Source organism: Opisthorchis viverrini (genome assembly GCF_000715545.1).
Source record: "Opisthorchis viverrini unplaced genomic scaffold opera_v5_294, whole genome shotgun sequence".
Lineage (NCBI taxonomy): Eukaryota > Metazoa > Platyhelminthes > Trematoda > Opisthorchiida > Opisthorchiidae > Opisthorchis > Opisthorchis viverrini.
The window spans coordinates 279,777-292,357 of NW_008751947.1; the positions used below are offsets into that span (position 1 = coordinate 279,777).

The window sequence follows — 12,581 nt, forward strand, 5'->3', positions numbered from 1 at the left end:
TGGAGCATCCTTGGAGCACCGTGTCAGTGAATCCTGTTGGTACGGACAAGGGAATTGTGAGAATTCTTGTCACAAGTTTTCAGACCACTTTTCTTCACATGTTGCCGGAAAATGGGTGCCTCAAGTGTTTGAGGGTATCTATTCCTCTGTCACATTTGCTTTACGCTCAGTGAAAGTGTCCGGAGGCCAGCCGTCCCTAACTACCGAACATCACATCATTTGGACGGATGTCACATGCAGGGCACGGACCAGACGAAGGCATGCCCTGATTGGTCAGAATGCCAGCCAATCCGAGTCGAGCATCTTTGGCTCGACTCTTCTCCCGCCCCCAGGGAGATTCTGGCACGACCTTGTGGAACACTGTGATTACCCTATAAATACAGTTGTAATAATTTTCCTTTATCTCCATAAAGGGCTGTGTAGAGCTACCGTGCCTTCTGATGTACCATAGTGGGCGGAGCAGGAAGCCAAGGGACCGATACAGAGTTGCGCCACCGTTCAGCAAGACACAACAAAAAGAACCCGAGATGTGTCAATGAACAGTAGTCAAAGTTACTCTCCCATTAGAATCTATTAGAATCTTTTAGAATCTTTCGCTTTATACCATCTTCATTACTGATAGCAACACTAAACAAGAACGCCAGTGCCTTACTACCGTAGAACCATGTCAGTTTATCCGGAAATAGTTTTATAATGGATAGAAAGGGACGGGAACATGGGATAAAGCTTCACAAACATTAGAGGTGCATATACCTCATACACTCTGTTGGACTATCCAGACAGAAACTGGTAACATGAACGCTACTGATATCAATTAGCCAGCACATCGTTCGGTGTCTCCAGCCAAGTACAGGAGGGTTACTTCGATTCCATTCTGGAAGGCGAGCAGTAACGAAAGCATACTAACCTCTCGTCATCTTCTTTACTTTTTGTGTCCATGTCGAATTCTGTCTACCTCCAAGGACTCCGAATTAGGCAGGAAAAGCAACGTTCTTCTTGGCCAAGCCGCCATAGCTTGAAACAATGGATGTAGTCTTTGAGTGAAGTACCGTCTGCTTCACCAGAATCCATTCTCATGATCACGTGCTTCCGAATCTTTTGGCTCCAGTCAATTCCAGCTACTGATCTGGGGCGTCTGTGGTCATCTGCAACCTGAAGTCTAGCATCCTTGCAGCAGTATAGCCTGCACTTGAGTCTAATATACACATAGTGTGGGACTCACTGGATTACCTTTTTGACACGACAAGTGGCGCGAATTGGCTGATGTAATTTCGGTCTTTGAGATTTGTGTGTTGACTTTTTCTGTCACAATACCGTACGCTCATGAATGTCTCTTGACGTGTATGAGCGCGCGGGCGTGGGGATCATCGTGGTGTTACTGGCCAATATTTACCTCACGATCGCCCAGCAATCTGTCCTCTTATTCTAATCCGTTCGTACTCAACACTTGTTACAGCAAACTTCCATTTGCAATTGAGGACAGAGATGCTTAGTTTGACCGGAAATTTAACCCCAAGGATTTTGTTAGTTGGTCATCAGTGCTAGTCTCACTTGGAGTATTATAGATCACCAACGAATTAAGAACCGTCCTGCGCAAGGACTAATATGAAATCAGCAAAACAGACTCTGTTTAGACCCTAATTCACAAACTTACTAGGTTGATATTCAAAATCAGGGGCATAGTTAATAATCAATAAAAAACGAACCGATGACTTCACTCTTCAGACTTGGAAGCAGTGGCTGTTTACGCCATATCTGCAAGGAACAGGCACGTTTTACCTGTCTAGAGTTTCTTAGCTTTTCTTGACCAGATGAGCCTCTTCAATTTGGTGACTTCAAAATTTTTGTCATACAAAATCGTTCAGCTGTAGCACCCTTTTGCTGCCTAGCCGCCATGCCGCTCAAAGATAGCACGAGGGCTTGGATACTGCCAGTTTGCCCAAGCTTAGACAGGAGTAGTCGAGAGTCAGAGGTCAGGTTTGAACCACAGATCTGCCGGTCAGGAATTCGCGCTCTAACCACTTGGTCCATCCCGCCCCAGTATGACCATGAATCTTTGTCATGGCCAAACTTACAGTAAAGTGAGTGAAGTGGATTTACTAGAAATTGAGATCCACAACAAAACTCACTTCGGTACTATTTTCTGGAGCAATGCTACCAAAAAGTTCCTCCCACAGTTCTTGTTCCCTCCTTTTATCAAACCTGGGAAGAGAAAGCACGAAAAATCTTTAATCCGCTCTCTCGTGAGCTGAGGTCTGATCTCTCCACATAAATACGTACATAGTACGTGATTAGTCACAATTTATTCGAGTTTATGCCACAACTAACTACGTGATGAGCTAAGTATCGTTCGTAAGACAACCCGCAAAACATTTAGAAAAAAGCCCATTTTTTTAGTGTGTGCGACATACATCATAGAGAAAAAACAATGTAAAATGATTAGATGGAGTTCTCAGCGTTTGGTTCTTGTGAACCCAAGGCTGCGATTTGCCTACCACCCTGTCTATCAGTGCAACGGTGGATATTACTGATGGGGACATGCGAGTAGTATGTTTTCTCATAAATCCGCTTCGCGTCTTTTGAAAAGTGAGATCTATTACGGAATTTGTGGAGTCACATTTGCTTGCAGTTGAGCCACAGTCTATAAATATCCAGGAAAGTTCAGGAAGACGCGTTCAAGGATATTCAGTTTTTGTAAACAAGATGCATATGAGAGTTTTGCTTCCCTGTCCATTAGTCTCCAACTGTTCACTTGGCGTTTTCTAATAAATAACCCCGCTGCAAAGGCCTTCTTTCTTTCACCAGTAGGGTCTTTTTAAACTGCCTGGATTTACTCCTCTTCTACAAAACAATATGCATGTAATTTAATTTTTTTCCTTCCTCATGTGTTATTGAACGCGACTAGTCACGTGGAAAGACCGACTGATGCATTGTCATGTTTGAGGTGATTCTACGCTCGAATGGGAAAGAACAATATTGATGTCCAGTCGTGCGGAACCATAAAGTCTGGGGTCCACCCATAAGTACCGAATTCGGTCGTTTCCCTTCATCATGTTTCCGTGGTAGAACCAGTTTTTCGGTCGTGCAATGCATACCACGAAAATTTCTGGCTCTTAGGAACTCATAAAGTGAGGCTGTTCCCGTCATTAGAAATCCAATAACAAGTAATAATAATCTGTAGTGCACTACTCATAAGGTCGCTGAAAATTCGCCGACAGCCCACGACCGGTTTCGGCCTTCTTGGGGCTCATCAGGTGGGCGCATTCCCCGAGTTTCCATCAGCCCTATGTTCTACTTGAAACCAAATTGCACGAATTTAGCGAAATACACTGATTTGCAAACTAATTTGGTTTTTCGAGAGACTCACCTGGAACCTAGCTGAATCTCTCGTTTGTGAATTTTCCAGGCAAATGGGTGCAAATGAGTGTAGTTCACCAAATTTGTGCAATTTAGTTTCAAGTATTGCACAGGGTTAATGGAAACTCGGGGACTGCGCCCACCTGATGAGCCCCAAGAAGGGTGAAACCGGTCGTGGGCTGTTGTCGACTTTTCAGCAACCTTATAGGTAGTGCATTACAAATATACATGTATCGCGATACCTCGAATATCGTAGCGACTGAAACGTGAGGCGACCTGGTGCAGGACATTCATTTGCCCGGAAACATCAGTAAATAGTTGCCATGCCACCAGAAGGCAGCACTGCGAGGTTTCCCAACCATGAGGAGGAGCATTTGGGGAGTCAGCGTCGGGTTCGAACCACGGACCTTCCGGTCAGTAAGTTCGCGCCTTAACCACGGATCTTTCCCGAACTCATTGTGATGATCTTTCTATCTCTCCGTGAGCCTTGAGAAGGCAACACGTAACAAATCTTAAAAAAAACTGCGTCCTTCACCGGTATTTTTTGACAGGATGGTAGCGAAAACTCATCGAAATGAATTTATCAGGTTAGGATTTGGTAGGATCACCTCCTAACAGATATTTCTGGTCCAAATCATGTAGCCGTTTCTCACCGACATTTGTAATCAACCAAGAAGTACAATGAGAATGCACCTATAACCCACCGTACCGATGCTCGCACCTGATTTGTTTTTGGAACGTTTGCTCAGCTAAGGCGAACAGATAATTTGTCCCACTCATCGATGTTAACCACAGTTTGTATGGTCGTGAAGAGAGATATATTGTTCTCCTTGAGGGAAAACAAACACGTTTACAGCCATCTATAGTTGTCAGCTGATTTTCCTTCCACTCGACATGTGTCACAACATCTGTAAATTTGAAATTCACTGCCAAGCAAACAGAGGCTGCCAATACTGTGGATATCTAACCGCCTGCTGCGGAATGAGTCACCCACTTTCTAATCTGAAACAGTGGGCACAAGTTCGATTCCGTGGTCTGCATTCGCTTGCCCAACATGAGGTTGGATAGCTGAATAAAAGAAAAACAACACTGGCTTGGACACTGTCCACTCAACAATACTCAAAACTCTTTGAAGTTTGTCACCAATCAAACTCTGGACGTGACTTGTAAGGCCAGCAGTTTTCGACGGAAGGACTTCCCTATACACTCCTAGTTAAACGTGTTCTCGTTCTTTGAACACCAGAATAACTTACTTCACCTCCATCTGTTCCACCTTCCCAGCTTGTCTCTTTGACGGCTCGTATGGCATTGATTCGAACCCAATCCTTTTCTCGTCTTGTTCTGAACCTGTCAGTGAAGGGAGACGCTGTATAGACTGGGAGAATGTGTCGGCTACCCTTTCATCCAGCTTCTCCAGTGTCATTAATAACCGAGTTTTCCGTTCACGTTCTTTCTCATCGTCGACAGCCGTAGAGTTGGAAAGTTCAGCAGTATGAGCATAGAATGGGGACGGCGATGAGCACGAGTCTGATAAAGATCGATGGTCCGGTGAACCCGCCGAGCTCACTTTCGCCTTTTGTTCCTCCGAGTGAACTTGGGATGTTTCAGTTCCGAAAGTAACGCTCATAGGCACAAGTGTACTGGATCTGAATACACGAATGAAACTGCTGCTAATCCTTCTGGAGAAAGTGAAGATCCTGTACCTTAATACACTTGTGAAATTACAATCGATTGATCCACGTAGTCGCATTAGGCAGACCATGCAGTTTACACTAAGCGGCATTTGAATAACCCTGGAGACTCGTGATGCTGATCACGACATTCCGCAATGCCTTTTCTCACCAAAGGTTGGCTTCGAATCCAGCCCTACCTACAACGAATGTGCTAAAAAGAGTCATCACTCGAAGAGCTAGTGAGAACCAGGCCGTAAGAAATGTACTTGCATGTGTGAAGAACGAGTCGCTCTTTGTCCTATCAAAGTTTCAATCGCTTATCGGCGATCCCCGTACCTGATACGTGGAAGGATCTGGGAGATCCACAGGGTGTGCGCTGAGACCGACTTTCATCAAACACATATTATGTGCACCGATTTACTTTAACGTATTTAGTACCGTGTATGGAATAAGAAATACCACTCATATGCTTTCTGAGTGAACTGGCAAACTGGAATTATTTTCTTTTTATGTGCGCGAATTATGGGACATTCCGCTCGAGATTGCAGTTAGGTGCTCAGGACTTGACCTGGATATTTAGCATGAAATAAGTATTAAGACACGCCAACGGTCTATCCTATTCCCTCTCTCCATGTGGCCATGGGTCTTAACTTTCGCCACTGTGATGAACAGTGGACTACTGTGCTGTGATGTCAGACTGCATTATTACTCGAGTTCCAACTGCTTCAGCATTGAGTCACGTGTCACCTGGCTGTTTGACTGTGACCAATCAGATGGGAGACCGGTGAAACGGACTCTTGAAACGGAAGAAACCCATGATAAATTGGCATTCTTCGACGTTCTCATTACAGGGTTGCAAAACGGACAACTACAAACAGAATTCAACAACGAGGCAACAGATACAGGGCTGATTCTCAGCTACCACAGGAGCTATCCACCTCACCTCCCCGAATAATTGGTGAAAGAAACTGTGGAAACGACAACCACTGTACGACAAGTACGCAGTATTACAACTACTCTTGAAACGGAAGAAACCCATGATAAATTGGCATTCTTCGACGTTCTCATTACAGGGTTGCAAAACGGACAACTACAAACAGAATTCAACAACGAGGCAACAGATACAGGGCTGATTCTCAGCTACCACAGCAGCTATCTACCTCACCTCCCCGAATAATTGGTGAAAGAAACTGTGGAAACGACAACCACTGTACGACAAGTACGCAGTTATTACAACTGACAACGATGGTGATCATGACCACAGCAACCATCTGCTCGACAGCCAACTCGTGGAACTTTTGAGGTGTTTTCCCTTCTGAGAAGTCCGTGTAGGCATTATCCTGCAGTTTAAGCAGGATCAATCATCCATTGCTTGAAATCATCAGTTGTGCGCATCTCATGAATTCCGGGGCAGATTCGAACCTACAACCCTATTTCTAATACTTGAAGGCCATAAAATTCAGTCACGAGAGGCTGGCCAGCAGCATGACTGACAATTTCCACAAACTACTATTAAAACTATGAGTAACTCGTTAAGAAAAGTAAGCACCTCACAAGTTGCGTGGGTCCTCCATATCAGAAGTCGTCTCTCTAGGGACCAGTCAGCAGGTAAGCTGCCTAAAAGCCGGATGACAGAAAGTTATTTCGCTGGTGTAAATTCACGTAACGATCCGTCGTGATCAAATTGTTTGTAAGCTTACAAGTTCCACCTCTGATGCTGGTTAAAAGGACGCCTATTAACGCACTCGCGATTGCTTGTAATTGATTTTACAGGTTCGTGTATCTAGTGGTAAGCTGGCACGCCGGGTGGTAGATAACCTTCACTGTCTTCAGAAGAAGTTTCATTATACGGATGTATAGTAGCTCTACACAATCTGCCACTTGAAGCCCGCGGTTTGTGTTGCCAGTTTGTTCTTTTTTTTCTATTTTCTGTCTGGTGTCTACGTCACCTACTACACTGCGTTGAGTTGAATATTAGTCTGCTGTATCGTATTTTGTGAACTTTTTATTTACCATATATATGGTAAAGCTCACGAACTCGTCAGTAACACTTTGGGCACTTCGAAGTCTTGAGCCGAAGCTTTGAAGCCGGAGTTCGAACCTCGGCATTTCGAAGGAGCCAGTGAGCCTCAATAAAAGCAACACTCGAATCCGACGCATCCATTCCTTGGTCTGAACTCACTAAAATACTTGTGTTAGGACAGAAAGAGGGCTGTTCAAACGAAATGAGACTACCAGAGCATTTCATATGCGTCGGCTTCCTACATTGGTCACTCCAGGTACACATGTTCGAATACTCAAGAGGTTTCAAATCTGTGTTTTGGGATACCTCTATGTTTCGCTTCCAAACAATTCAGTCGATGGCCGTCCTTGCCGATTCACTTCAATCGCGGTTTGCTGGTCTATAATACGTAGAACAAAACTCAGCAGTAGAATTCAACCAAAAAGCAGAGTCGTTTGTCTGAGCAGCCGCTTATCTGAGTCTTTGTCGAGAAGTGTAATGCGTTTTAAAGGAAAATTTGTCCGCGAATCTATGGGCTCATTGAATCACACGCATTAAAGCAGTCAGTTGAGCAGGACTGCATCTGAATGGCCATTTTTTGGTACACATGTACTTGTGGTGCATTCACTTTAAATATGAAAACCGTGAAAGGCATTGGAATTGCATCAAGTGATCACTTACTCATCTGCGAAAGGAGTGCTCTTGGTATCTGAAATGGGAAGAACAAGGAGGGAATATCAGTTGTTCCGGGACCTAATCACATGAAGTAGAAAGTCTGTCAGTGTACATGAGTTGAAATTTGGTGACAACGTCCTACCATCCTCATGACTGGGTCAAACAGATTAGGGGATTTGGAAAACATGAGGAATTTGTGGACCATGAACTAACAATTTGGAAAACATGAGGAATTTGTGGACCAATAAACTAACAACCTTACAAGCCTTCTTACATTGCTTGTTATCCGATAAATTTTACTAACAGTTCCAGTTGTGAACGTCTGGTCATCCTTTCTGGGGGTTCTTGACGTCACCCGAAGGAGGGTAACAAAAATTTATGACACTTGTCATTTTGCTTCTGTCAGGGTCCTTCATATGGATCCACACCGGATGCAATGTTGTTTTAGGCGGATACAAGCCGCTGAACCTAGGGAACACGTACCCAATAGTTGATGAAGTGCGTGTCACACTCCATCCGAGTTTTCCCGAAGCCGATAGCATCTTAACTAAAGCATTCGATTGGAGTGTTGGGTTATGATTTGGTGTTTAATAGATCTACGATGGAAAGTTGTATGATCTTGAACAATTACCCAAGTGCTCCTAATACAGATAAGGTTATGGACACCTGTAGACGGATTTCTAGCTCAAGGTATCTAGCTTATCGGACGAGTGGCAAGTGAATTATCATGGACCTTTCTTTTTTTCTTTCTTTCTCGGAATCTACGCTTGTTCACCACAGCACTGCAAGTTTGAGTACTGTCTAGATGCAGCTGTCTCTCAGTTTACATCGTACGCATTTGGAGTTCACTTTTTGCATTGCTTAGTAATTTGGATGGGCAATGGAACTACTCACGAGTAGTCGGTTAACAGTTGATCAGATTATTGGTCACACGGAACTTTTCTAACCTTCGAATGGACTGCACTTGGCCTTCTTGGCCCTTCTTGGGGTTCATCGGATGGGCTCAGTCCCCGTGCTGTCCGCAACCTTATATTCTACTTGGATTCAGAATTCGAATTTGCGCACCAATTTGACATTGACGGAAGACTCAACTGAATCCAGGTGAAGCTCTCGTTTATGAGTGGTGCGTTACGTTCAGGTACGATCATAGTTACCCCGTGACTGCTTCAAAAGTGACTGGAGGACAACTGTATGGATTGCAGGTCATGACGTTGTAACCTTGGACAGGGTATCAGATGGACCTGTGACATAACCCTATTATATATTACTAAGCTTAAAGTTTAAGGGAACTAACGGATAAACTGACTCAGGAGTGGGATTAACAAGCACGAGATACAGCAATGAGAAATACAGATGGATTTAGCTGAGTTTGCTGTCAAAACCAATTTCATGCGCAAATGAGAGCGTTTACTCAGTCGTGATAGTTCTGATACTTGTATGGTTACTGTGCTTCGTACAGAAACAAACCCGGTGTGTTTCCTCCTCATGCCTCCCAGTTTCTCAGTCAACTAATCGATGATCCAAATGGTCTTGTCCTGTCGATCACAGGCACCTGACTTTCTCGCTAACTTGATATCATTTAATGACATTTGTCTGCAATTTGGCAGACCAGTCACCTGTAGTGATAGTTGATATTATCGAACAGATCAACAAGCGACTGATGCACAAAGTTTGGGGAAAATTATGTGATGTAGTGGGTGGATCCCATCTTTTTGGGATCCAGAACGCTTCAAGTACGGGGCTCATAGTTTCATGACGGGCACGATATTGGCCAGAACAACCTATTTGTGGACGTCTTAAGTTGTTTGTGTAGACCTGGTTGTGATTTGAACCAGGAAATCCGAAGAACTGGTGATGAAGTAGGGAACTTTTCGTAAAGGAGACTACTCATAGGGTTTCTGAAAACCCTTTGACAGCCCAAGACCGGTTTCGCCCTTCAGGGGGCTCATCATGTAGGCGCAGTCCCCGAGTATCCATCAACTTTATGTTCTACTTGAACCCAAATTGGACTGTTTTCGAGAAGTACACTCATTTGCGAATCAATTTGGTTTTCACGAGGGGTTCAGTTGAGTCTTTCGTGAAAACCAAATGGATTTGCAAATGAGCGTTTGCACGTCATCTGTCTATTCGGAAGAATAACTTGCTAAATCGTGCACACAACTGCCAATTCTGGTGGGATGTTCAGTCGTGTGCGTAATGGAGGTCGGTGTTCAGTTCGGTTCTAGGGCAAGTAGTCTTTTAGTTTTAACCTACAAAACACATTTGGGTGAGGAAGGAGTGGTTGCTAACACTTGCAGCTGACTAGCTGGTTTGTCGTGTTAGATTTTTTCATAGCATATATAATACTTGGTTTATAAGTCAGTAATCAATTGATACACGCAGTACTTACTTGCTTCCATCTAGAATGGTAGGAATGCAAAGAGGAAGGGAGAATTAGGCTTTCGATATTACGTAATATGGCAATCGCTGTCAGACTTACAGTTTATTTCAAGTGTTCCCCTAGATAGAAACTTGTCGGTAGAGTGCCTACCATCCACAGCTCCCAAGTACAGAATAACTGGGTCCTGGTGTGCTTCGAGCAAGATTAACGTTGCTCGTTTGAACTAGGAAAGAAATGTCACTGAGTGTCTCCCAGATATGTCGTAAGTGAGGCTTACTGTATGCTAAATTCAAAGCAAGTAAATTTATACTTCAAATATCAGCTTCGAAATGTTTTGCCTAAAACTATCCACACCCACCGCCGTCGAAAACCCAGTCCCGTAAGAAGAAAAAATTTTACCGTAAAGGAAAGATGGGACGCAGTCGGGTTCACTAGAGCTAGATTTAGAGATACTTCAAATCTACACTACTCTCTATTTTTGAGTAGCTTGAGTGTTGATCATTCGTGACCGGTATCAGCACGTCGCGACACTTATGCTGGCAATTTTGATGACTGAATACACACGAGTGTTACACTTATAAACTCTCTTCAATAGTTGGTAATAGCGATGCCAGTAGCTTGTAAAATATTCAATTAACTATTGCCGATCCATTTTTGTCTCAGAAGAGGAGACTGGTAGGATATTTACTCACTTCAACTTGTCCCTCATTTTCATGGTCACCCTGTTCCTCCCCAGGAAGCTGAGTATTTCTTGTTGATTTCGAATAATCATTTGGGACAACCTCTGACGTGTGGCTTGAAAGGAGCTGAAACGATGAAAGGTGTGAAGTTGCAGCGAACCGATTTCGGTGTACTTCACTCACTTGTTTACTTTTGGAATTGATAGGTCATTTTTCTTGCTCACTAAAATGTGACTATTTGTGATCGTCAGATATCTTTATCATAAAAGGCCAGCCTTATAGGCTAGGGTTTCTCACCAAAGTTTAGTTTATCTGGTACACTAGTGACCCTGTAGAGCTTTAGGATCTCTTGATGTCAAATGTCACTTGCACTTTGATCTTTTGGGCGTCCTACTGATTCCAAGGACTCGAAGGAAAACGCTAGGAGCCGAAAACCTTCTCGTTCAAATATCACGTGACCATGCTCTAGGCTAAGAACACTCATTATCTTCCTGCGGAAACGCCAATTATTACAAACATAGGGTCCAAAAACTGTTGCGTAATGTCACTCATTTACTGGTGCTTATAGGTCATCGCGCGCAAAAGTTCAAAACCTGATAGACTATTAAAAAGTGAGCTTAACTCACCTGTTTCGGGAGCCAGTCCGCAGTTCTGGACAAAGTGGACTAGTAAACAAACGAGTACAGAGTTTTGGAACTGTTCAAGGTATGCTTAGCCCGACTGGTTCCACCCGAAAATCTTCGTGAATTCAGGATTCGCATGATGGTACTGAAATTCGATGACCGGTGAACTTGAGCTCACGAGGACTAGGACCACTCCTGGTCTATTTGTGCTAATTTTCTTAAGTCATTCATTGTATTAGGGCTTAATATCTCGGTCTGTTTCGTGAGAAACCTACAGGACTTGATGAATGAAAACTATTTCCAACGCTGAGTGAGGTAGGATACAAGTGAGTTGTCTCGGTGCACTCGAGCTTGCTATTGGATAAAGTAGGATGCTGTCCCCACCAAGCTAAACAAAGTTGAGTCTCCCTTGAAAACCATATTGTCAAAATTAGTCCAATTTTGGTTCGAGCAGAACATAAGGCTGACAGAAACTCAAGGACTGCGCCTATTTGATGAGCGCCAAGAAGGGCGAAATAAGTCGTGGACCGTCAAAGAGTTTTCAGCAACCTGTGAGTAGCTTTCTTTATGAAAATAGACTGAAATCTCGGCCAAGGTTTAATGGTAATTGTAAATCACTACTACCCAGAAAATCTGGAAGTTAGAGGAAGTTTGGTTGCGTTTGCTTCGGAGAACGAGCTGTAAGATTGGAAACCCCTGGATACTGTAAACAATAGCTACACGATTCGTAAATCTTGTTATGCAACAGACTACTAGTAAAACTACATCAATCAAGCACCAACCGTACTAGAGAGTTCGTCAAAAAACATGTTTGTAAAACTCTGAAAAATTTTTGGAAGTTTTATGCGTATTGGCGCCCTGACTTTGTACTGATGACATTATCTTCCAGTAGAGTTCATCCCTCAGATAAAGGAGAATAGGCTATTCTCCTTGGATTTTATATATACACGTAAACCGAGATAAAGCCACAGTTTTGTTTCTGTGGAAGGAGCCAAGTGAATCATGGGCTTCCACCAAGATCGCGGAGAAAAAACCACCAATGTTTGTGTTCCTGGTGAGATTAGGACGTAGAGAGCTCAGAACTGCAGTCAAAAATATCAAGAAGAGAAAAAGGTCACTCAAGCTGCAACTGAACAAAATGGCATTTAGTAAGGCATGAACGGCGGATAGCGCTTTTTGCTAAATTCTGAG

The 12,581-nt window shown here is 43.5% G+C and overlaps 2 protein-coding genes across 2 annotated transcripts in view; both read right to left on the minus strand.

Annotated features, from left to right (window-relative positions):
- The window catches only part of T265_09615 (hypothetical protein), a gene marked incomplete at both ends in the record, with an annotated part of 17,497 nt that extends 9,752 nt beyond the window's left edge, over window positions 1-7,745 (minus strand). Inside the window, 3 exons of the mRNA XM_009175736.1 lie at window positions 2,130-2,202; window positions 4,611-5,003; window positions 7,714-7,745. Coding sequence (XP_009174000.1) covers window positions 2,130-2,202; window positions 4,611-4,984 — 447 coding nt within the window. The remainder of the gene's footprint in view (window positions 1-2,129; window positions 2,203-4,610; window positions 5,004-7,713) is intronic.
- Window positions 7,746-10,746: 3,001 nt separating this feature from the next.
- T265_14902 (hypothetical protein) overlaps window positions 10,747-12,581 on the minus strand; it is a gene marked incomplete at both ends in the record, with an annotated part of 15,649 nt that continues 13,814 nt past the window's right edge. The window contains one exon of the mRNA XM_009175746.1: window positions 10,747-10,893. Coding sequence (XP_009174010.1) covers window positions 10,747-10,893 — 147 coding nt within the window. The remainder of the gene's footprint in view (window positions 10,894-12,581) is intronic.